This window comes from Nerophis ophidion, linkage group LG04, assembly GCF_033978795.1.
Source record: "Nerophis ophidion isolate RoL-2023_Sa linkage group LG04, RoL_Noph_v1.0, whole genome shotgun sequence".
In the NCBI taxonomy this organism is placed as follows: Eukaryota; Metazoa; Chordata; class Actinopteri; order Syngnathiformes; family Syngnathidae; genus Nerophis; species Nerophis ophidion.
In genome coordinates, this window is record NC_084614.1 from 13,474,789 (window position 1) to 13,500,735 (window position 25,947).

The following is a 25,947-nucleotide window of genomic DNA, read 5'->3' on the forward strand; positions in this document are numbered from 1 at the left end:
GTAAATATCTGCAACACAATACGGTTGTGTACATATTTGTAAAACAACACAGTTGTGTAGTTGTGTAAGTATCTGCAACACAACACGGTTGTGTAAATATTTGTAACACAGCATGGTTGTGTAAATATCTGCAACGCAACACGGTTGTGTGAATGTCTGCAACGCAACACGGTTGTGTAAATATCTGCAACATAAGACGGTTGTGTAAATATCTGCAACACACATGGTTGTGTAAATATCTGCAACACATAAGGTTGTGTAAATATCTGCAACACAACACGGTTGTGAAAATATATGCAACACAACATGGTTGTAAAATATATATAACACAATATGGTTGTGTAAATATCTGCAACACAACACGGTTGTGAAAATATATGCAACACAAGATGGTTGTGAAAATATATGCGACACAATATAGTTGTGTAAATATCTGCAGCACAACATGGTTGTGTAAATATCTGCAGCACAACACGGTTGTGAAAGTAACTGCAACTCAACACGGTTGTGTAAATATCTGCAGCACAACACGGTTGTGTAAGTAACTGCAACTCAACACGGTTGTGTAAATATCTGCAGCACAACACGGTTGTGTAAGTAACTGCAACTCAACACGGTTGTGTAAATATCTGCAGCACAACACGGTTGTGTAAGTAACTGCAACTCAACACGGTTGTGTAAATATCTGCAACACAACACAGATGTGAAAATGTATGCAAAACAATATGGATGTGTAAATATCTGCAACACAACATGGTTGTGTAAATATCTGCAACACAACACGGATGTGAAAATATACGCAAAACAATATGGATGTGTAAATATCTGCAACACAACATGGTTGTGTAAATATCTGCAACACAAGACGGTTGTGTAAATATCTGCAACAACACGGTTGAGTAAATATCTGCAACACAACACGGATGTGAAAATATATGCAAAACAATATGGATGTGTAAATATCTACAACACAACACGGTTGTGTAAGTATCTGCAACACAACACGGATGTGAAAATATGTGCAAAACAATATGGTTGTGTAAATATCTGCAACAACACGGTTGTGTAAATATCTGAAACACATAAGGTTGTGCAAATATCTGCAACACAACACGTTTGTGTAAATATTTGTAACACAACACGGTTGTGTAAATATCTGCAATGCAACACAGTTGTGTAAATATCTGCAAAATAAGACGGTTGTGTAAATATCTGCAACACATAAGGTTGTGTAAATATCTGCAACACAACACGGTTGTGAAAATATATGCAACACAACATGGTTGTGAAGATATATGCAACACAACATGGTTGTGAAAATATATGCAACACAACACGGTTGTGAAAATATATGCAACACAAGATGGTTGTGTAAATATCTGCAGCACAACACAGTTGTGTAAATATCTGCAGCACAACACGGTTGTGTAAGTAACTGCAACTCAACACGGTTGTGTAAATATCTGCAACACAACACGGTTTGTAAATATCAGCAGCACAACACGGTTGTGTAAATATCTGCAACACAACACGGTTGTGTAAATATCTGCAACCAACACGGTTGTGTAAATATCTGCAACACAACACGGTTGTGTAAATATCTGCAACCAACATGGTTGTGTAAATATCTGCAACACAACACGGTTGTGTAAATATCTGCAACCAACACGGTTGTGTAAATATCTGCAACACAACACGGTTGTGTAAATATCTGCAACCAACATGGTTGTGTAAATATCTGCAACCAACACGGTTGTGTAAATATCTGCAACACAACACGGTTGTGTAAATATCTGCAACACAACACAGATGTGAAAATATATGCAAAACAATATGGATGTGTAAATATCTGCAACACAACACGGATGTGAAAATATACGCAGAACAATATGGATGTGTAAATATCTGCAACACAACACGGTTGTGTAAATATCTGCAACACAACACGGATGTGAAAATATATGCAAAACAATATGGATGTGTAAATATCTGCAACACAACACGGATGTGAAAATATACGCAGAACAATATGGATGTGTAAATATCTGCAACACAACACGGTTGTGTAAATATCTGCAACACAACACGGATGTGAAAATATACGCAAAACAATATGGATGTGTAAATATCTGCAACACAACATGGTTGTGTAAATATCTGCAACACAAGACGGTTGTGTAAATATCTGCAACAACACGGTTGTGTAAATATCTGCAACACAACCCGGTTGCGTAAGTAACTGCAACACAACTTGGGGGGGTTGAAGTGCCTTGCCCAAGGACACAGCAGCAGGCACTGTTTCTGGTCGGGTGCTCTACCATCTGAGCCCTGCAGCCCCACATGCAAAGCTGGAGGGTTGGACTTGCCACTTGAAAGTAGATGTGAGTTGACCTTCTCTTGTGTTGTTTGCGGACAAGACATGAAGTGCTGAAAGTGCGCAAGCAGGAATAAAAAGTGTCAGGTGTACCCTGTTATCCTGACGGAGTGTGTGCCGTGTTTGCGGTACTGCGGTGCCTTGGTCAAGCTGACGTCCGTGTGCCTGTAGATGCCAGACTTGTAGACGAAGAAGTCCTCATGGACCTCCATGATTGCTGCAACCATGAAAATCACTTTAGACAGGTACAACACATTAATAACACAGTAATAACATATGTTAATAAGACACGTTTATCAGACATGTTTACAACACATGCTAACATGTGTAAAGGCATCTTAACACATGTTAATTACACATGTTAATAACCCTGGTTAATAAATCATGTTATTGAATGTTAACGTATGTTAATAACACGTTAATAAGACACGTTAATAAGACAAGTTAACACATGTTAATTAGACATGTTAATAACACATGTTAATAAAACATGTTAATGTATGTTAATAACACATGTTAATAAGACATGTTTATAAGACATGCTTATAACACGTTAATAACACATGCTAATGTATGTTAACGCAATTTAATAACCCATGTTAATAAAACATGTTAATAATGAATGTTAATGTATGTTAATAACGCATGTTAATAAGACGTTTATAAGACATGCTTATAACACGTTAATAACACATGCTAATGTATGTTAACGCAATTTAATAACCCATGTTAATAAAACATGTTAATAATGAATGTTAATGTATGTTAATAACACATGTTAATAAGACGTGCTTATAACACGTTAATAACACATGCTAATGTATGTTAACGCAATTTAATAACCCATGTTAATAAAACATGTTAATAATGAATGTTAATGTATGTTAATAACACATGTTAATAAGACACGTTTATAAGGCATGCTTATAACACGTTAATAACACATGCTAATGTATGTTAACGCAATTTAATAACCCATGTTAATAAAACATGTTAATAATGAATGTTAATGTATGTTAATAACACATGTTAATAAGACACGTTTATAAGACATGCTTATAACACGTTAATAACACATGGTAATGTATGTTAACGCAATTTAATAACCCATGTTAATAAAACATGTTAATAATGAATGTTAATGTATGTCAATAACACATGTTAATAAGACACGTTTATAAGACATGCTTATAACACGTTAATAACACATGCTAATGTATGTTAACGCAATTTAATAACCCATGTTAATAAAACATGTTAATGATGAATGTTAATGTATGTTAATAACATGTTAATAAGACACGTTTATAAGACATGCTTATAACACGTTAATAACACATGCTAATGTATGTTAACGCAATTTAATAACCCATGTTAATAAAACATGTTAATAATGAATGTTAATGTATGTTAATAACACATGTTAATAAGACACGTTTACAAGACATGCTTATAACACGTTAATAACACATGCTAATGTTTGTTAACGCAATTTAATAACCCATGTTAATAATGAATGTTAATGTGTGTTAATAACACATGTTAATAAGACACGTTTATAAGACATGCTTATAACACATTAATAACACATGCTAATGTATGTTAACGCAATTTAATAACCCATGTTAATAAAACATGTTAATAATGAATGTTAATGTATGTTAATAACACATGTTAATAAGACACGTTTATAAGACATGCTTATAACACGTTAATAACACATGCTAATGTATGTTAACGCAATTTTATAACCCATGTTGATAAAACATGTTAATAATGAATGTTAATGTGTGTTAATAACACATGTTAATAAGACACGTTTATAAGACATGCTTATAACACGTTAATAACACATGCTAATGTATGTTAACGCAATTTAATAACCCATGTTAATAAAACATGTTAATAATGAATGTTAATGTATGTTAATAACACGTGTTAATAAGACACGTTTATAAGACATGCTTATAACACATTAATAACACATGCTAATGTATGTTAATGCAATTTAATAACCCATGTTAATAAAACATGTTAATAATGAATGTTAATGTATGTTAATAACACATGTTAATAAGACACGTTTATAAGACATGCTTATAACACGTTAATAACACATGCTAATGTATGTTAACGCAATTTAATAACCCATGTTAATAAAACATGTTAATAATGAATGTTAATGTATGTTAATAACACATGTTAATAAGACACGTTTATAAGACATGCTTATAACACGTTAATAACACATGCTAATGTATGTTAACGCAATTTAATAACCCATGTTGATAAAACATGTCGCCGAATGTTTTAAGAACACATGTTGATAAGACACGTTAATAAAAACATGTTAACACATGTTAATTACACATGTTAATAACACACTAAAACATATTAATAATATTAATAAGACATGTTAACACATGTTAACATATTAAAAAATATGAATACTGTTAATAACACGTTAACATGTTGATAACACATTGATACATCTTAAAAATGTTAATAACACATGTTCACACATTAATAAATATTAATAATGTTAAGAATTGTTAATACATATTAACAATGTTAATAACATGTTAACACAACACATGTTATTAATATTACATGAATCATATTTTACACTTGCTAGTAACACATGTTAATTAATATTAGTAACACAATAATGAAACATGTGACTAATATTAATAACACGTATTAATAACACATATTGGTAACACAACATATCAACAATGCATGTTAACACAACATATCAATAACACATAATAAAACACCAATAACACATGTTAATAACACATAACATATCATAACATGCTAATAACACAATAATATACCAATAACATGTTAATAACACATACAGTAACACATGTTGATACACTTTGACTGTAATGGTGCATTCATTAGCATTGCTGAACTAGTTTGTTTCCTTATGTTGTCAATCTATAACTTCTAGGACAACAAATACCTCAGAGTTCCACCTGTGTGTATTTGTCTGTATGTGTGCATGTGTGCATGTGTGTGTGTGCATGTGTGTGTATGTGAGTGTGTGGTCCAATAAAATGTGGCTTAAAAAATTGCCGCAATTTTAATACTTTTCCAAATGTCTCACTAAAAAAATGTACTCTTTTGGAGAATCCTCATCATAATGAAACACACACACACACACACACACACACACACACACACACACACACACACACACACACACACACACACACACACACACACACACACACACACACATACACACACACACATACACACACACACACACACACACGCACGCACACACACACACACACACACAAAATCACATAATTTAACATGGGGTTTTCGCGTTAAAAACAGGTGATTTCCTAATTCCACCAGGCACAAATTCCAGTTTCGCAATGAGTCACATCAATTTTGTGTGTGTGTTTGTACACGAGCGTGACCCTCATATTCCAACACACATGCCCGACAAAAGAAATTCCCTCTTTGGGGAACTATTAGGACACCACCCCGCCACATATCCCAACATAAAACACACAATGGGTCATTAAACAAACACACACACCTCACATTTCTTTGTGTTAGAAATTCAAAGGCTAAAAAGGAAACTTGTCATGATGCCAAGATGTCTTCCTGGAGTTCTCAACAATAAAGCAATGAGGCTGCCGTATCACTCACACACACACACACACACACACACACACACACACACACACACACACACACACACACACACACACACACACACCCACACACACACACACCCACACACAGGTGGGCACCAGACTGTGAGGCTAAGGAAGTTGACGGGGTTCAGAGTTGACGAGAGATTTGAAAAGGGTGAACCATGACATCATTAAAGTAAATAATGAAGGTGGTTCATAACAACAAATGATCTTACCTTGCACGGGGCCGTTGTCCATAATCTCCTTCATAATCTCCTCCTCCTGAGAGACGACACGTACATCGAGGAGGCAAGAAAAACAGAAGCGGATTGATTATTGCTGCCTGGCTTATTGACTTGACATGACAAGGATGTGCTTTAGGAGCAGACGGATGCAAGTCCGGGCTTTTTTGCCTAAAAAGGAAGCGGCCCTGAGACTTTTCTGCATGAATGGATGTTTTGACGTGGTGGCTCCCCGTTCTCACATGGGAACCATCATCATATACACACTGCACATCTAACCAGAGGAAATACAAGATAGCCTTTTGATGAAGAGCTGGTACTTTTACACGATTTTTACTGCGCTTGCACTGTGATTCGTTATCGTCCTATTTTAGTCAGGGGGAAATAGGTAGTTAACAATAACGAAGACGAAAAATGTTGAGTCAATAAGACTAACACTGCAACATTTTGTCATTCCATGTCACCTTTTTGCTCTTCTATTCAACTATTAGTGATTCCCAGAGCCTAAAAAAAAGTCTGCGGGCTAGAGAGCGTTTTCTATTAGGGCTCCAGTACTCTGGAATGCCCTCCCGGTAACAGTTTGAAATGCTACCTCAGTAGAAGCATTTAAGTCTCATCTTAAAACTCATTTGTTACGTCTCGTCTCGATTACTGTAACGTATTATTTTCGGGTCTCCCCATGTCTGATTACAGTTGGTACAAAATGTGGCTGCTAGACTTTTGACAAGAACAAGAAAGTTTGATCACATTACGCCTGTACTGGCTCACCTGCACTGGCTTCCTGTGCACTTAAGATGTGACTTTAAGGTTTTACTACTTATGTATAAAATACCACACGGTCTAGCTCCATCCTATCTTGCCGATTGTATTGTACCATATGTCCCGGCAAGAAATCTGCGTTCAAAGGACTCCAGCTTATTAGTGATTCCTAAAGCCAAAAAAAAGTCTGCGGGCTAGAGAGCGTTTTCTGTTCGGGCTCCAGTACTCTGGAATGCGCTTCCGGTAACAGTTCGAGATGCCACCTCAGTAGAAGCATTTAAGCCTCACTTTAAAACTCATTTGTATACTCTAGCCTTTAAATATACCTCCTTTTTAAACCAGTTGATCTGCCGCTTCTTTTCTTTTTCTCCTCTGTCCCCCTCTCCCTTGTGGAGGGGGTCCGGTCCGATGACCATGGATGAAGTACTGGCTGTCCAGAGTCGAAACCCAGGATGGACCGCTCGTCGGGACCCAGGATGGACCGCACGCCTGTGTATCGGTTGGGGACATCTCTACGCTGCTGATCCGCCTCCGCTTGGAATGGTTTCCTGTGGACGGGACTCTCGCTGCTGTCTTGGATCCGCTTTGAACTGAACTCTCGCGGCTGTGTTGGAGCCACTATGGATTGAACTTTCACAGTATCATGTTAGACCCGCTCGACATCCATTGCTTTCGGTCCCCTAGGGGGGGGGGGGGGGGGGGGGGGGGGGGGTTGCCCACTTCTGAGGTCCTCTCCAAGGTTTCTCATAGTCAGCATTGTCACTGGCGTCCCACTGGATGTGAATTCTCCCTGCCCACTGGGTGTGAGTTTTCCTTGCCCTTTTGTGGGTTCTTCCGAGGATGTCGTAGTCATAATGGTTTGTACAGTCCTTTGAGACATTTGTGATTTAGGGCTATATAAATAAACATTGATTGATTGATTGATTGATGACAGTTCCACGCTGGAAATCACTGATCTCCTGAGAGCGGCCCATTCTTTCACAAATGTTTGTAGAAACAGTCTCCATACCCAAATGTTTGATTTGATACACCTGTGGCCGGGCCAAGTGATTAGGACACCTGTTTCTCATCATTTGGATGGGTGGCCTTATAAGTTTGGCAATATAGTGTATATACACACATACATATTTATGTGTATATATATTTTTTCTTAATTTGTATTGATTTTATAATTTTTCAATATTGAAGTGACCATCCTAAAAGGGGAGGATTTGAACACGAGAATGGGATGACAAGTCGATATGTAGTACTTACGTTGGACGAGAGCCTATAAGGCGGCGTGGACTGGTAGATGTCGTTGTGGTAGATGTGCACGTTGGGGCAGCGTTGCGTGGCCTGCCTCTTGCCCCGGCCCACCGAGCGACTCTGCATCATGCAGCGGCCCACCTCTGCCGGCGTGTGCTGCGGGGGCCGGTATGGATAGCAGGTCTCCGTCACCACCCTGCAGCCGAGAAGTAACAAGTTGTCAGCAAGTTCCACGACAACAATATATATATATATACAGAGATGGGTAGTAACGCGCTACATTTACTCCGTTACATTTACTTGAGTAACTTTTAGGATAAATTGTACTTCTATGAGTAGTTTTTATGCAACATACTTTTACTTTTACTTGAGTATATTTATAGAGAAGAAACGCTACTTTTAACTCGCTACTTTTTTTTTTATCGCTCTATTAATGTTTGTTTTGGTTTATGACAGAGATTCAAAGTAGGATCTGCGCATGCCTGCGTTTCACCAATCACATGCAGTCACTAGTGACGTTGGACCAATCAAACAGAGCCAGGCGGTCACATGACCCGACTTAAACAAGTTAAAAAACTTATTGGGGTGTTACCATTTAGTGGTCAATTGTACGGAATATGTACTGTACTGTGCAATCTACTAATAAAAGTTTCAATCAATCAATCAAAAGTGTAAAGGAAAAAAGACACTTTTTATTTCAACCGTACTTCCCGTCAAAGGTCTAAAGACTGATCGCACTTCCTGTCTTCACAATAAAAGTGCTGCTCCATCGCGCCTGCGTTAACAAAATAAGAGTCTCCGAAAGCCAGCGCAAACAAGCTAGCAAGCTACGGAGCTTGCCGCCAATTTATTTCTTGTAAAGTGTATAAAAACGAATATGGAAGCTGGACAAATAAGATGCCAAAAACCAACGACTTTCATGTGGTATTGGACAGAAAAGAGGAATTTTTTTTCCCTTCCATTTGAAAAAATGGACGTTATCATCAATACTGTCTGATTCCAATCAATGCAAGTCATCAGAATCAGGTAATACACCAATTTATATTCTTGTCTTCATGAAAGATAGGAATCTATGTGTTAAAAATGTATGTATATTCATTAAAACACCTTTAATATGTTAACAAAAACGGCAAAATAAATAAATATACATTATATACTGTATATATAAATGTATGTATGTATATATACATATATATTTATATATATATATATATATATATATATATATATATATATATGATATGTGTGTGAATATATGATATGTGTGTGTATAAATGATATGTGTGTGTATATATATGTATTAATGAGGTAGATCGCCTCGACTTGGTCATTTATTAAGTAATTGATAAACAATGAAAAACTTATTGGGGTGTTACCATTTAGTGGTCAATTGTACGGAATATGTACTGTACTGTGCAATCTACTAATACAAGTTTCAATTACTCAATCAATCAATCAAATCAATGAATGCCTACTGAGGCTATGGTGCTGTTAAGTTATTGTGGCTCTATGTGCCATTTTTTAAATTTGATTTTAATGTACTATTATTTAATATATATTATTGTTTTAGTTGCTTAAGAGATATTCCTGGCTCTGAATTTGCTCATTGCTATTTTTAATCAGGTTACTCATCAGTTACTCAGTACTTGAGTAGTTTTTTCACAACATACTTTTTACTTTTACTCAAGTAAATATTTGGGTGACTACTCCTTACTTTTACTTGAGTAATAAATCTCTAAAGTAACAGTACTCTTACTTGAGTACAATTTCTGGCTACTCTACCCACCTCTGTTTATATATCAGCCAGGGCGACAAATGGTGCCGATGTTTTGACGTACTGTATATTGGTATCTGCCTATTCTTTATTGGTACCTGCCTATTTTTTATTGGTATCTGCCTATTTTTCAATGGTATCAGCATATTTTTTACAACAACAACACAACTACATCATTATACACACATATGATACCACTATTTACTATTTTTAAGAATAAATAATTAGTCAAGGAGATAATAATAAGCACTGCTCATGCACCAGTCCGTTTGTCCTGCATGTGAAAAGTTATTTTTGCCGAAGCCCAATTTTCTCTTTATTTAATTAATTTAAGAATACAAAAATAATCTGATTGTTCATAATTCTCCTCGAATTTTTTGACATTTCAGACAGGGCATGTATTATCCCTCCTGCAGTGATGGTCTCCTAAAACAGTGGGTCTCAAATGGGGGTACGCATACCCCGGGGGTACTTGAAGGTATGCCAAGGGTACGTGAATTTTTTTTTTAAATATTCTAAAAATAGCAGCGATTCAAAAATCCTTTATAAATATATTTATTGAATAATACTTCAACAAAATATGAATGTAAGTTCATAAACTGTGAAAAGAAATGCAACAATGCAAATATTCAGTGTTGACAGCTAGATTTTTTGTGGACATGTTCCATAAATATTGATGTTAAAGATTTCTTTTTTTGTGAAGAAATGTTTAGAACAGGGGTCGGGAACCTTTTTGGCTGAGAGAGCCAAGAAGCCAAATTTTTAAAAATGTATTTCCCTAAGAGCCATATAATATTTTTTTTAACACTGAACACAACTAAACGTGTGCATTTTAAGTAGGACCAACATTTCTAGAGTACAATAGGTCTCTTATTCTTTGTAATAACATTGTTATTCTGAAGCAAACTGTGGAGGTTGGCGTGGCCCGCGGGCCTGCAACAAAGCAGGATGGTGCCGGGACCGGCCTCGAAATCAGCAACAGGTGCGTAGATGGCCCACCTGGGCCTTGTTATCTAATCACCTGTCGCTCTGTTATAAGCAGCAGCCAGGAGGAGAGACAGGGTTGGGGCTGGAGCCAGAGGGCGAATGAGGACGAAAGAGAAAAAGACAATTGCTGGAAAGCAACTGAGAGACTAATTGAAAAAAAAACAATATTTTAACCCTAAAACAGGCTCTCATGTCGGTGCTTGGTGGTCTGAAGAACCCCCAGGAGGGCTAGCCCAACACTAACCAATAATAAATAAATCACTCTTACCATTCCTTTGAGCCATTTGTGATTTAGGGCTATATAAATAAACATTGATTGATTGATTGATTAACGCAACTTCTTGAACATAAAAATGCATGAGAATGTTTTATATTTTGAATGTTATTTTTAACACTATGATTACAAGTGGAATTATTCATTACTTATCCTGTTAAGCAATGTCAGCTCAGATTTATCCGAGAGCCAGATGCAGTCATCAAAAGAGCCACATCTGGCTCTAGAGCCATAGGTTCCCTACCCCTGGTTTAGAATGAAGTTGATGAATCCAGATGGATCTCTATTACAATCCCCAAAGAGGGCACTTTAAGTTGATGATTACTTCTATGTGTAGAAATCTTTATTTATAATTGAATCACTTGTTTATTTTCCAACAATTTTTAATTTTAGATCTTTTTTTCCAAATAGTTCAAGAAAGACCACTACAAATGAGCAATATTTTGCACTGTTATACAATTTAATAAATCAAAAATTGTTGACATAGTGCTGTATTTTACTTCTTTATCTCCCTTTTTCGACCAAAAATGCTTTGCTCTGTTTAGGGGGTACTTGAATTAAAAAAAAAATTTCACGGGGGGTAAATCACTGAAAAAAGGTTGAGAACCACTGTCCTAAAAGACATCTCCCTTGCTTAGCTGTATTCACTTCCCATTTTGCAAGGATAATTGCCCGGGAAATCCAGTTTTTGTCCTTCTGTCTTGGCGTCTTCTTGGTCCCCGGTTTGTTTGTTTTGTCTACAGCAGCGATGGAGTCGCTCGGCAAGGCTCCGCCCGCAACACTCAGGGCGTGGGCTCATGGAGAGTTTCATTATGTAAATTGTTAAGATCCGTACTCCGATCTTCCCATATTCTGGTTTATTGTTCTATTTTTCTATCACCCTGTTTGGCTTCTTTATTTCCTGTTTAGTCGGTCACCATGGTAGCTCATTAGTTCACCTGCCCCTTGTTATCTACGCACACCTGTTTTCTTCTAATCACCTCCCTTATTTAAACTCGCACCTTTTCGTTATTCATTCTCGGATCCTAATTTGCCTACGTGCAACCGTGACGACTTTCATCCTTCTATTGTATGTATTTTCTCGCTAGCTCTCATGCTATGCCACTTGTTTATTCCAGTTTTCATACTGATGACTTGTTTTCTCATATCTCTCGTGCCAAGTTTTAGTTTTCTAGTGTTTTATCCTAGCTTTCACGCTAGCGTCTTTTGTTTGCTTTCTCTTTACACCAGTGTTTTTGTTCCTAGCCTTTTTATTATTTAATAAATCCATTTACAACATACCTTGTTGTGTTCATTGCTTCGACGCATCCCTGGAAGAACCAACCCGGCATTACAATGCCACACAAGCCTCACATAAATATCTTGAAAAATAGGAGCTTAGTAGATAAGTAAAGAAGAACAATGTTTTAATAGGGACCCAAACTAGTTTTGCATTAAATATTAAACAAGCAAGGCTTATATAACTTTATAGTGACATGCAAAATCGAGTTTTAAATAATAATAATAATAATTCAAAAATATCAATGGCATATCAAACAAAATTTAAATAAAAATTGAATGCCTCTTTTCTATTTGCAGCCTTCTGAAGTAAATATCAAAATAAACTTTTTCCAGAGTCCAATAATACATTTGAAAATAAAATAACAATAATGAATGAATCAAACATTCAAGCTTTGAAGTAGCAAGAGAAAGTGCATGAATAAAACTGTTAGGCTTGCCCCTGACAGTTTGTCTATGTTTTAGTTTTTCTCCTCTGCATTTGTCTGTTTCCTGTGTTTAGTATTTCCTGTCTTTTAGTTCCTGTCAAGTGCTCTTAATTTGTCAGCTCCCTGTCTTGTTCCCTGAGTGCTGTGTTCCTTCTCAGTGTGTTTAGTATTTCCTGTCCTTAGTTCCTGTCTAGTGCTCTTATTTTGTCAGCTTCCTGTCTTTTTCCCTGAGTGCTGTGTTCCCCTTCAGCTGTGGCTAATTGGCATCTGGCCACACCTGTTGCCAATCAGCCGGCTCCTATTTGTACCTCCTGTGTCTTGTGTCAGTTGCTGGATCATTGTATTGTCTTGTCGATGTCACGTCTAGTCGCTCTTGTGATGTGTTATCGCTCCTGTCGTGTCGTACCTTGTCTTTGCAGCGTAGCGGTAAGCTATATTCAGTTGATGTTTGTAGCTTACTATTTTTTGTTCCCTGCTTCCGTTTTATTTTTCATCATACAAGTACGACTTCTGTTTGCCTGTTCGCTACCCGCTAGCTTCCACGCTAAGCTCCTATTCGTTATTTTCTAGCTCCCAGGCTAGCTCCTTTTGTTTGATTATCCGCCTCGTGCGCGCTTTGTGTTTGTACGCTTTTTGTTTTGTCTTAGTATTTAATTAAATCATGTTTTCACATTCCATGCCTGCATCTTGGGGTTCAACACCAAATAACTCTGACAAAAACGCTAATTATTGCTCAGTTTGCTACACTGATTTGCTTTGACAACGAATATGGAACAAGCAACGCTTGTATAACTTAATAGTGCAGAATCAACTTTCAAAAAACTAATTAAAAAACATCAATGGAATATTAAATAAAACTTAAATAAAAAATTGAATGCCTCTTTTCTATTTGCAGCCTTCTGAGGTAAATATCAACATTAACTTTGTCCACAGGCTAATAAATTTGAAAATAAAATAATGAATAAATCAACCATTCAGGCCTTTTTACTGCTCAGTTTGCGACACACTGATCTAATATGATGTGCCCAGGCCAGAAACCTGCCATCTTTTCTTGGATGCTAGTTCATTAATATCGGGGCTCAGGTGGGCGGGGCTTGTTAGAAGGGGGGTGTATTGTAGCGTCCCGGAAGAGTTAGTGCTGCAAGGGGTTCTGGGTAATTGTTCTGTTGTGTTACGGTGCGTATGTTCTCCCGAAATGTGTTTGTCATTCTTGTTCGGTGTGGGTTCACAGTGTGGCCCATATTTGTAACAGAGTTAAAGTTGTTTATACGGCCACCCTCAGTGTCACCTGTATGGCTGTTTACCAAATATGCCTTGCATTCACTTGTGTGTGTGTTGAAGCCGCATATATTAAGTGACTGGGCCGGTACGCGAACGTGACGACAGGTTGTAGGGGACGCTAAAGGCAGTACCTTTAAGGCACGCCCCCAATATTGTTGTCCGGGTGGAAATAGGGAAAAATTCGGGAGAATGGTTGCCCCGGGAGATTTTCGGGAGGGGCACTTTCGGGAGTCTCCCGGGAAAATCGAAGTGTTGGCAAGTATGATAATTAGCGGTGAATGCGGTGATACAGCGGCACCGCCACTGTATAACACCGGCGGGCCAGCTTTAATGTTAATTTGATATTGCCTCAAGGGCCAAATGAAATTACATGGTGGGCCAAATATGGCCCGCAGGCCAGAGTTTGACACCCATGCTGTAGAGTATTCCTGAATTCCGTGGGCATGCGGCGACATGAATGATTGTACAAACCCCGTTTCCATATGAGTTGGGAAATTGTGTGAGATGTAAATATAAATGGAATACAATGATTTGCAAATCATTTTCAACCCATATTCAGTTGAATGCACTACAAAGACAAGATATTTGATGTTCAAACTCATAAACTTTATCAAATTTTTTGGCAAATAATAATTAACTTAGAATTTCATGGCTGCAACACGTGCCAAAGTAGTTGGGAAAGGGCATGTTCACCACTGTGTTACATCACCTTTTCTTTTAACAACACTCAATAAACATTTGGGAACTGAGGAAACTAATTGTTGAAGCTTTGAAAGTGGAATTCTTTCCCATTCTTTTTTTCTGTGGAGCTTCAGTCGTTCAACAGTCCGGTGTCTCCGCTGTCGTATTTTATGCTTCATAATGCGCCACACATTTTCCATGGGAGACAGGTCTGGACTGCAGGCGGGCCAGGAAAGTACCCGCACTCTTTTTGTACGAAGCCACGCTGTTGTAACACATGCTGAATGTGGCTTGGCATTGTCTTGCTGAAATAAGAAGGGGCGTCCATGAAAAAGACGGCGCTTGGATGGCAGCATATGTTGTGTCCCAAAACCTGTATGTACCTTTCAGCATTAATGGTGCCTTCACAGATGTGTAAGTTACCCATGCCTTGGACACTAATGCACCTCCATACCATCACAGATGCTGGCTTTTGAACTTTGCGTCGATAAAAGTCTGGATCAGGGGTAGGGAACCTATGGCTCTAGAGCCAGATGTGGCTCATTTGATGACTGCATCTGGCTCTCAGATAAATCTTAGCTGACATTACTTAACATGAGCAGTAATTAATAGGTTCTGCTGGTAATCACGGTGTTAAAAATAACATTCAAATTATAAAACATTCTCATGCATTTTAATCCAACCCTCCGTTTTCTATCGCACCTGTTCAAGATGTTGCATTAATGGAAAGAAGTATTACATTTATTATTGGGTAACTTTTAGAATAACAATGTTATTAAAAAGAATAAGACACTTATTATACTCTAAAAATGTTGGTCTTACTTAAAAATGCACGCATTTCGTTGTATTCAGTGTTAAAAAATATTATATGGCTCTCATGGAAATACATTTTGAAATATTTGGTCTTCATGGCTCTCTCAGCCAAAAAGGTTCCCGACCCCTGGTCTGGATGATTCACTTCCCCTTTGGTCCGGATGACACGATGTTGAATATTTCCAAAAACAATTCGAAATGTGGACTCGTCAAGCCTCAGAACACTTTTCCACTTTGCATCAGTCCATCTTAGATGATCTCTGCCCCAGAGAAGCCGGCGGCGTTTCTGGATGTTGTTGATAAATGGCTTTCGCTTTGCATAGTAGAGCTTTAACTTGCACTCACAGATGTAACGACAAACTGTATTTAGTGACAGTGGTTTTCTGAAGTGTTCCTGAGCCCATGTGGTGATATCCTTTAGACCAGGGGTGCCCACACTTTTTCTGCAGGCGAGCTACTTTTCAATTGACCAACTTGAGGGGATCTACCTCATTTATGTATATCATTTATATTTATTTATTTATGAAAGAGACATTTTTGTAAACAAGTTAAATGTGTTTAATGATAATACAAGCATGTGTAACACATATAGATGTCTTTCTTTCATGAAGACAAGAATATAAGTTGGTGTATTACCTGATTCTGATGACTTGCATTGATTGGAATCAGACAGGAATGATGATAACGCCCACATTTTCAAATGGAGGAGAAAAAAAGTTGTCCTTTCTGTACAATACCACATGAAAGTGGTTGGTTTTTGGCATCTAATTCATCCAGCTTCCATACACTTTACAAGAAAAACATTGGCGGCAAATTCCGTAGCTTGCTTGATTGACATTCACGGCACCGGAGGGTCTTGTGAGATGACGCTGGCTGCTGCCAGTTCATTATTATGAAAAAATGACGGAGAGGAAGGCGAGAAACACTTTTTATTTCAACAGACTTTCGCGCCGTCCCTTCCGTCAAAACTCTAAAGGCCGACTGCACATTTCCTATCTTCACAATAAAAGCCCTGCTTCATGCTGCCTGCGCTAACAAAATAAGAGTCTCGGAAAGCTGGCGTGCACATCACTTGTGCACGCCAGCTTTCCGAGGGATCGCTTGTGCACGCCAGTTTTCCGAGACTCTGTATTTAGTTAGCGCAGGCAGCATGACGCAGGGCTTTTATTGTGAAGATAGGAAATGTGCAGTCGGCCTTTAGAGTTTTGACAGAAGGTACGGCGCGAGAGTCTGTTGAAATAAAAAGTGTTTCTCGCCTTCCTCTCGGTCATATTTTAATAATAATGATCTTGCAGCAGCCAGCGTCATCTCACAAGACCCTCCGGTACCGTGAATGTCATTTAAGTGACGTCTTGGTGAAGATTGATGATCACTAATTTTTAGGTCAATTTTTTTTAAAAGCCTGGCTGGAGATCGACTGACACACCCCCCGCGATCGACTGGTAGCTCGCGATCGACGTAATGGGCACCCCTGCTTTAGACGTTGATGTCGGTTTTTCATACAGTGGAGTGATTTCTCCAGATTCTCTGAACCTTTTGATGATATTATGGACCGTAAATGTTAAAAAACCCTAAATTTTCTTGCAATTGCACTTTGAGAAACGCTGTTCTTAAACTGTTTGACTATTTGCTCACGCAGTTGTGGACAAAGGGGTGTACCTCGCCCCATCCTTTCTTGTGAAAGACTGAGCATTTTTTGGGAAGCCGTTTTTATACCCAATCATGGCACCCACCTGTTACCCAATTAGCCTGCACACCTGTGGGATGTTCCAAATAAGTGTTTGATGAGCATTCCTCAACTTTATCAGTATTTATTGCCACCTTTCCCAACTTCTTTGTCACAAGTTGCTGGCATCAAATTCTAAAGTTAATGATTATTTGCACAATTTCAACATCAAATTTGTTGTCTTTGCAGCATATTTAACTGAATATGGGTTGAAAATGATTTGCAAATCATTGTATTCTGTTTATATTTACATCTAACACAATTTCCCAACTCAAACGGAAACAGGGTTTGTATTTAATTGTCAGGAAAGCGGTCGATCTCTAGCCCTCATAACCAGTTTTTACCCTCTGCGGCGGAGATACCACCAGGCTCCGTCCACACGCCCGCCAGCGCAGCCGCCCTGGTTCCTCGTGTCGCAGGAAATGAGGTTCTGTGGCGACAGCTGAGGAGTCATGTGACCCATTGACTGGATGGAGATTCTGTCCGACGCCACAGCTGGGTTGAAACAAAACAAACACAGAAAATACGAGACAACATTTTAAAGCCTCTGCTTTCTTTTTGCCGACGATGCAAGAATTGGAGCCTACCGGCTGTGGAGAACGCCCAGGAGGCCGCGCAGTTGCCCTGGTCCAGCGGCTCGTGGATCTTGCCCGGCCACTTGTCCGCCGAGTTGAAAGAGACGGGCAAGACCTCGCCCTGGGAATCCATGTTCATCTAAGAAAGGGACCAAGCGAGTCATGGCAGGAAAGGAGTGCCAAAAATGGTTTTGATTATAAATGTGTGCTAGAATTTCAACGACATCTCGCACGGGTTGGAGAGCAAAACATGAACGTGGAGGGAAATGAGCGTTTCCATGGCCACGGCCAGACGTAAACGCATAAAACTCATTGAAATAATGCGCTTGTTATCAATTTTACATGCAGTCTTACTAAATCACACGCTATTTCATAGTTTGCACACGCTGTTTAGCGCCTGCTATCCGAACCTTAGTAGACCAGGCCCTTACTACGGATTTCAATCGTACTCAATAATTACATGTGACCTAGCTACGGTTTAACAGGTGCAAACTTTGTTAAGTTTGGGCTTGAATACTCCGATATACTACAAAATAGGGGACTCGTTAACAAAAGGTGGCCATGGATGTAGTGATGGCTGTCCAGAGTCGGGACCCGAGGTGGACCACTCGCCTGTGCATCGGTTGGGGACATCTCTGCGCTGCTGACCCGTCTCAGCTGGGGATGGTCTCCTGCTGGCCCCACTATGGACTGGACTCTCACTATTATGTTAGATCCACTATGGACTGGACTCTCACTATTATGTTAGATCCACTATGGACTGGACTCTCACACTATTATGTTAGATCCACTATGGACTGGACTCTCACTATTATGCTAGATCCACTATGGACTGGACTCTCACTATTATGCTAGATCCACTATGGACTGGACTCTCACTATTATGTTAGATCCACTATGGACTGGACTCTCACACTATTATGTTAGATCCACTATGGACTGGACTCTCACTATTATGCTAGATCCACTATGGACTGGACTCTCACTATTATGCTAGATCCACTATGGAATGGACTCTCACTATTATGTTAGATCCACTATGGACTGGACTCTCACTATTATGTTAGATCCACTATGGACTGGACTCTCACTATTATGTTAGATCCACTATGGACTGGACTCTCACACTATTATGTTAGATCCACTATGGACTGGATTCTCACTATTATGCTAGATCCACTATGGACTGGACTCTCACTATTATGCTAGATCCACTATGGACTGGACTCTCACTATTATGTTAGATCCACTATGGGCTGGACTCTCACTATTATGTTAGATCCACTATGGACTGGACTCTCACACTATTATGTTAGATCCACTATGGACTGGACTCCCACTATTATGCTAGATCCACTATGGACTGGACTCTCACTATTATGTTGGATCCACTATGGACTGGACTCTCACACTATTATGTTAGATCCACTATGGACTGGACTCTCACTATTATGTTAGATCCACTATGGACTGGACTCTCACACTATTATGTTAGATCCACTATGGACTGGACTCTCACTATTATGTTAGATCCACTATGGACTGGAGTCTCACTATTATGCTAGATCCACTATGGACTGGACTCCCACTATTATGCTAGATCCACTATGGACTGGACTCTCACTATTATGTTAGATCCACTATGGACTGGACTCTCACACTATTATGTTAGATCCACTATGGACTGGACTCTCACTATTATATTAGATCCACTATGGACTGGACTCTCACACTATTATGTTAGATCCACTATGGACTGGACTCTCACTATTATGTTAGATCCACTATGGACTGGACTCTCACTATTATGTTAGATCCACTATGGACTGGACTCTCACACTATCATGTTAGATCCACTATGGACTGGACTCTCACTATTATGCTAGATCCACTATGGACTGGACTCTCACTATTATGCTAGATCCACTATGGACTGGACTCTCACTATTATGTTAGATCCACTATGGACTGGACTCTCACTATTATGTTAGATCCACTATGGACTGGACTCTCACACTATTATGTTAGATCCACTATGGACTGGACTCCCACTATTATGCTAGATCCACTATGGACTGGACTCTCACTATTATGTTAGATCCACTATGGACTGGACTCTCACACTATTATGTTAGATCCACTATGGACTGGACTCTCACTATTATGTTAGATCCACTATGGACTGGACTCTCACACTATTATGTTAGATCCACTATGGACTGGACTCCCACTATTATGCTAGATCCACTATGGACTGGACTCTCACTATTATGTTAGATCCACTATGGACTGGACTCTCACACTATTATGTTAGATCCACTATGGACGGGACTCTCACTATTATGTTAGATCCACTATGGACTGGACTCTCACTATTATGTTAGATCCACTATGGACTGGACTCCCACTATTATGCTAGATCCACTATGGACTGGACTCGCACTATTATGTTAGATCCACTATGGACTGGACTCTCACACTATTATGTTAGATCCACTATGGACTGGACTCTCACTATTATGTTAGATCCACTATGGACTGGACTCTCACTATTATGCTAGATCCACTATGGACTGGACTCTCACTATTATGTTAGATCCATTATGGACTGGACTCTCACCTTATTATGTTAGATCCACTATGGACTGGACTCTCACAATTATGTTAAATCCACTATGGACTGGACTCTCACTATTATGTTAAATCCACTATGGACTGGACTCTCACTATTATGTTAAATCCACTATGGACTGGACTCTCACTATTATGTTAAATCCACTATGGACTGGACTCTCACTATTATGTTAAATCCACTATGGACTGGACTCTCACTATTATGTTAAATCCACTATGGACTGGACTCTCACTATTATGTTAAATCCACTATGGACTAGACTCTCATAATATTATGCGAGATCCACTCAACATCCATTGCATCCGGTCTCCTCTAGAAGGGGGTTAGGGGTCACCCACATCTGCCGTCCTCTCCAAGGTTTCTCCAAGTCATTTACATTGACATTCCACTGGGTTGTGAGTTTTTCCTTGCCCTTATGTGGGATCTGCACCGAGAATGTCGTTGTGGCTTGTGAAGCCCTTTGAGACACTTGTGATTTAGGGCTCTTTAAAATAAACATTAATTGATTGATTGATTGATTGATTGATCAATCATCATTTTAGCTCTGAATAATCTATTCCATGACGTTTTCACCAGAAGTCTTCTGATTATTTGTATCAATAAGGATGGGTACTTATTAGATTTGGATAAAACCGACTGGTACTCCTCGGTACCAATTTTTGGTATTTTTGTGTGTTCAAATGTGTTAAAAAAATGGTAAATTACAAAAAAAAATTCCCAGCTTTCTCACACACCTGTCTCATTTGCAAGGACTGTACTGTATTATACAGTAGACCTTTGCCTGCAGTTACACTTTCGGAAGTACTTTATTAATCCATCCATCCATCCATTTTCTTTTGCTTATCCGAGGTCGGGTCTCGGGGGCAGCTGCCTAAGCAGAGAAGCCCAGACTTCCCTCACCCCAGCCATTTCGTGCAGCTCTTCCTGGGGGATACCGAGGCGTTCCCAGGCTAGCCGGGTGACATAGTCTTCCCAACGTGACCTGGGTCTTCCCCGTGGCCTCCTACCGACCGGACGTGCCCTAAACACCTCCCTAGGGAGGCGTTCGGGTGGCATCCTGAGCAGATGCGTGAACTACCTCATCTGGCTCCTCTCCGTGTGGAGGAGCAGCGGCTTTACTCTGAGTTCCTCCCGGATGACAGAGCTACTCACCCGATCTCTAAGGGAGAGTCCCGCCCCCCGGCGGAAGAAACGAATTTAAGCCGTGATCTTGTCCTTTCGGTCATAACCCAAAGCTCATGACCCTAGGTGAGGATGGGAACGTAGGTGGAGCGGTAAATTGAGAGGTTTGCTTTCCGGTTCAGCTCCTTCTTCACCACAACGGATCAATACAGCGTCCGCATTACTGAAGACGCCGCACCGATCCGCGTGTCGATTCCACGATTTACTCTTCCCTCTAACTTTATTAATCCTCGAGGGGAAATTGAGATTTTCGGGACAATCCCATTCAGGATCAGACAAACATTACAGGGAGAAAGAAATAGAATCGCTGACGGGTCTGACAACTTCCTGACAATAAAATTTAAAAAAACAAGTAAATGTTGGGGAGTGGGATGGGAAGAGTAAAAAAATGTTCAATCAAAGGTTGGACTCCAGGGTAGGGGTCCAGACTGAGGCCAAGGGAGAAAAAAAACTAATAGCCATAACACACATAAACAAATGACATAGAATCAACAAAACTTGCAACAGAGGGGAAGGAGAAGGAGCAACGGGGGACGGCTACTGCCGTATAAGCGGTAGTAGTTAAATGTGCTATTATCTTATTTTGTTGAGTGCCGCAAAATGTTAAAACTGTAAGTAGTTTTCCTTGCTAAATTTGGTAAACTTGAAATGGCCATGTAAAATCGCAAATTCTATACGTTAGCATATATGTGGTGAATCCAATGCAGATTAGCATGGAGCTTTCTTTTTCGCTTTGTAATTTGCAACATTACTTAAGAGGCCTGACCGCTTGACTCCCGGCCAAATTCGTCAGCCGGCGCAGAGTCTGCCTTGGATTGTACTTGAAACGGTACCCGGTAGTACCGACGGACTTGGGTAGGTACCCATAAAAGTACCGAATTCGGCACCCATCCCTATGTGTCAGTCAGTCAACTGACAAATGCATTACTGACACAGGTGGTGGGAAAGTGTATTACAACCAAGTACTGGTGCGTTTATAACAGGAGTCGGCAACCTTTACCACTCAAGGAGCCATTTTGACCCGTTTCACAAATTAAAGAAAACAATGGGAGCCACAAAACTCTTGAAATTTGAAATGAAATAACACTGCATACAGAGTTTTTTTTTTACTTTGTGCTATGTATAAACCAGTGGTCTCAGACCGCACCTAAATATGAAAATTTGATGATAGTGGGGCCCGCAAGTTTTATATGAATGCCGCTTGACAAGATCCCATTTAAAACCCTCCCGAATATTCCAAGAGACTACTGAAAAAGTTGTAAAATAAACAACTTTAACACTGTTACAAATATGCGCCATACTGTGAACTCACACCAAACAAGAATGACAAACCCATTTCGGGAGAACATCGGCACTGTAACACAACATAAACACCAGTGGTCTCAGACCGCACCTGAAAATTAAAATTTAATGATAGTGGGGCCCGCGAGTTTTATATGAATGCCGCTTGACAAGATCACATTTAAAACCCTCCCGAATATTCCGATAGACTACTGAAAAAGTTGTAAAATAAACAACTTTAACACTGTTACAAATATGCGCCACACTGTGAACTCACACCAAACAAGAATGACCAACCCATTTCGGGAGAACATCGGCACTGTAACACAACATAAACACCAGTGGTCTCAGACCTTACCTAAATATGAAAATTTAATGACAGTGGGGCCCGCAAGTTTTATATGAAAGCCGCTTGACAAGATCACATTTAAAACCCTCCCGAATAGTCCGAGAGACTACTGAAAAAGTTGTAAAATAAACAACTTTAACACCGTTACAAATATGCGCCACACTGTGAACTCACACCAAACAAGAATGACAAACCCATTTTGGGAGAACATCGGCACTGTAACACAACATAAACACCAGTGGTCTCAGACCCCACCTAAATATGAAAATTTAATGACAGTGGGTCCCGCAAGTTTTATATGAATGCCGCTTGACAAGATCACATTTAAAACCCTCCCGAATATTCCGAGAGACTACTGAAAAAGTTGTAAAATAAACAACTTTAACACTGTTACAAATATGCGCCACACTGTGAACTCACACCAAACAAGAATGACAAACCCATTTTGGGAGAACATCGACACTGTAACACAACATAAATACCAGTGGTCTCAGACCTTACCTAAATATGAAAATTTAATGACAGTGGGGCCCGCAAGTTTTATATGAATGCCGCTTGACAAGATCACATTTAAAACCCTCCCGAATATTCAGAGAGACTACTGAAAAAGTTGTAAAATAAACAACTTTAACACCATTACAAATATGCGCCACACTGTGAACTCACACCAAACAAGAATGACAAACACATTTTGGGAGAACATCGGCACTGTAACACAACATAAATACCAGTGGTCTCAGACCGCACTTAAATATGAAAATTTAATGACAGTGGGGCTTGCAAGTTTTATATGAACGTCGCTTGACAAGATCACATTTAAAACCCTCCCGAATATTCCGAGAGACTACTGAAAAAGTTGTAAAATAAACAACTTTAACAATGTTACAAATATGCGCCACACTGTGAACTCACACCAAACAAGAATGACGAACCCATTTCGGGAGAACATCGGCACTGTAACACAACATAAATACCAGTGGTCTCAGACCGCACCTGAATATGAAAATTTAATGACAGTGGGTCCCGCAAGTTTTATATGAATGCCGCTTGACAAGATCACATTTAAAACCCTCCCGAATATTCCGAGAGACTACTGAAAAAGTTGTAAAATAAACAACTTTAACACTGTTACAAATATGCGCCACACTGTGAACTCACACCAAACAAGAAAGACAAACCCATTTCGGGAGAACATCGGCATTGTAACACAACATAAACACCAGTGGTCTCAGACCCCACCTAAATATGAAAATTTAATGACAGTGGGTCCCGCAAGTTTTATATGAATGCCGCTTGACAAGATCACATTTAAAACCCTCCCGAATATTCCGAGAGACTACTGAAAAAGTTGTAAAATAAACAACTTTAACACTGTTACAAATATGCGCCACACTGTGAACTCACACCAAACAAGAATGACAAACCCATTTTGGGAGAACATCGACACTGTAACACAACATAAATACCAGTGGTCTCAGACCTTACCTAAATATGAAAATTTAATGACAGTGGGGCCCGCAAGTTTTATATGAATGCCGCTTGACAAGATCACATTTAAAACCCTCCCGAATATTCCGAGAGACTACTGAAAAAGTTGTAAAATAAACAACTTTAACACCATTACAAATATGCGCCACACTGTGAACTCACACCAAACAAGAATGACAAACACATTTTGGGAGAACATCGGCACTGTAACACAACATAAATACCAGTGGTCTCAGACCGCACTTAAATATGAAAATTTAATGACAGTGGGGCTTGCAAGTTTTATATGAACGTCGCTTGACAAGATCACATTTAAAACCCTCCCGAATATTCCGAGAGACTACTGAAAAAGTTGTAAAATAAACAACTTTAACAATGTTACAAATATGCGCCACACTGTGAACTCACACCAAACAAGAATGACGAACCCATTTCGGGAGAACATCGGCACTGTAACACAACATAAATACCAGTGGTCTCAGACCGCACCTGAATATGAAAATTTAATGACAGTGGGTCCCGCAAGTTTTATATGAATGCCGCTTGACAAGATCACATTTAAAACCCTCCCGAATATTCCGAGAGACTACTGAAAAAGTTGTAAAATAAACAACTTTAACACTGTTACAAATATGCGCCACACTGTGAACTCACACCAAACAAGAAAGACAAACCCATTTCAGGAGAACATCGGCATTGTAACACAACATAAACACCAGTGGTCTCAGACCGCACCTGAATATGAAAATGTAATGATAGTGGGGCCCGCGAATTTTATATGAATGCCGCTCAACAAGATCACATTTAAAACCCTCCCGAATATTCCGAGAGACTACCGAAAAAGTTGTAAAATAAACAACTTTAACACTGTTACAAATATGTGCCACACTGTGAACTCACACCAAACGAGAATGAC

At 39.2% G+C, this 25,947-nt stretch overlaps 1 protein-coding gene across 2 annotated transcripts in view; it reads right to left on the reverse strand.

Moving 5' to 3' along the window:
• Positions 1-25,947, reverse strand: part of tinagl1 (tubulointerstitial nephritis antigen-like 1) — a 126,142-nt gene that overhangs the window by 17,803 nt on the left and 82,392 nt on the right. For both annotated transcript variants that reach the window (XM_061897109.1, XM_061897110.1), the window contains 5 exons: positions 18,109-18,235; positions 17,866-18,016; positions 8,289-8,475; positions 6,270-6,315; positions 2,468-2,591 (listed from right to left, as the gene is read on the reverse strand). In XM_061897109.1, the coding sequence (XP_061753093.1) occupies positions 2,468-2,591; positions 6,270-6,315; positions 8,289-8,475; positions 17,866-18,016; positions 18,109-18,235 (635 nt within the window). The remainder of the gene's footprint in view (positions 1-2,467; positions 2,592-6,269; positions 6,316-8,288; positions 8,476-17,865; positions 18,017-18,108; positions 18,236-25,947) is intronic.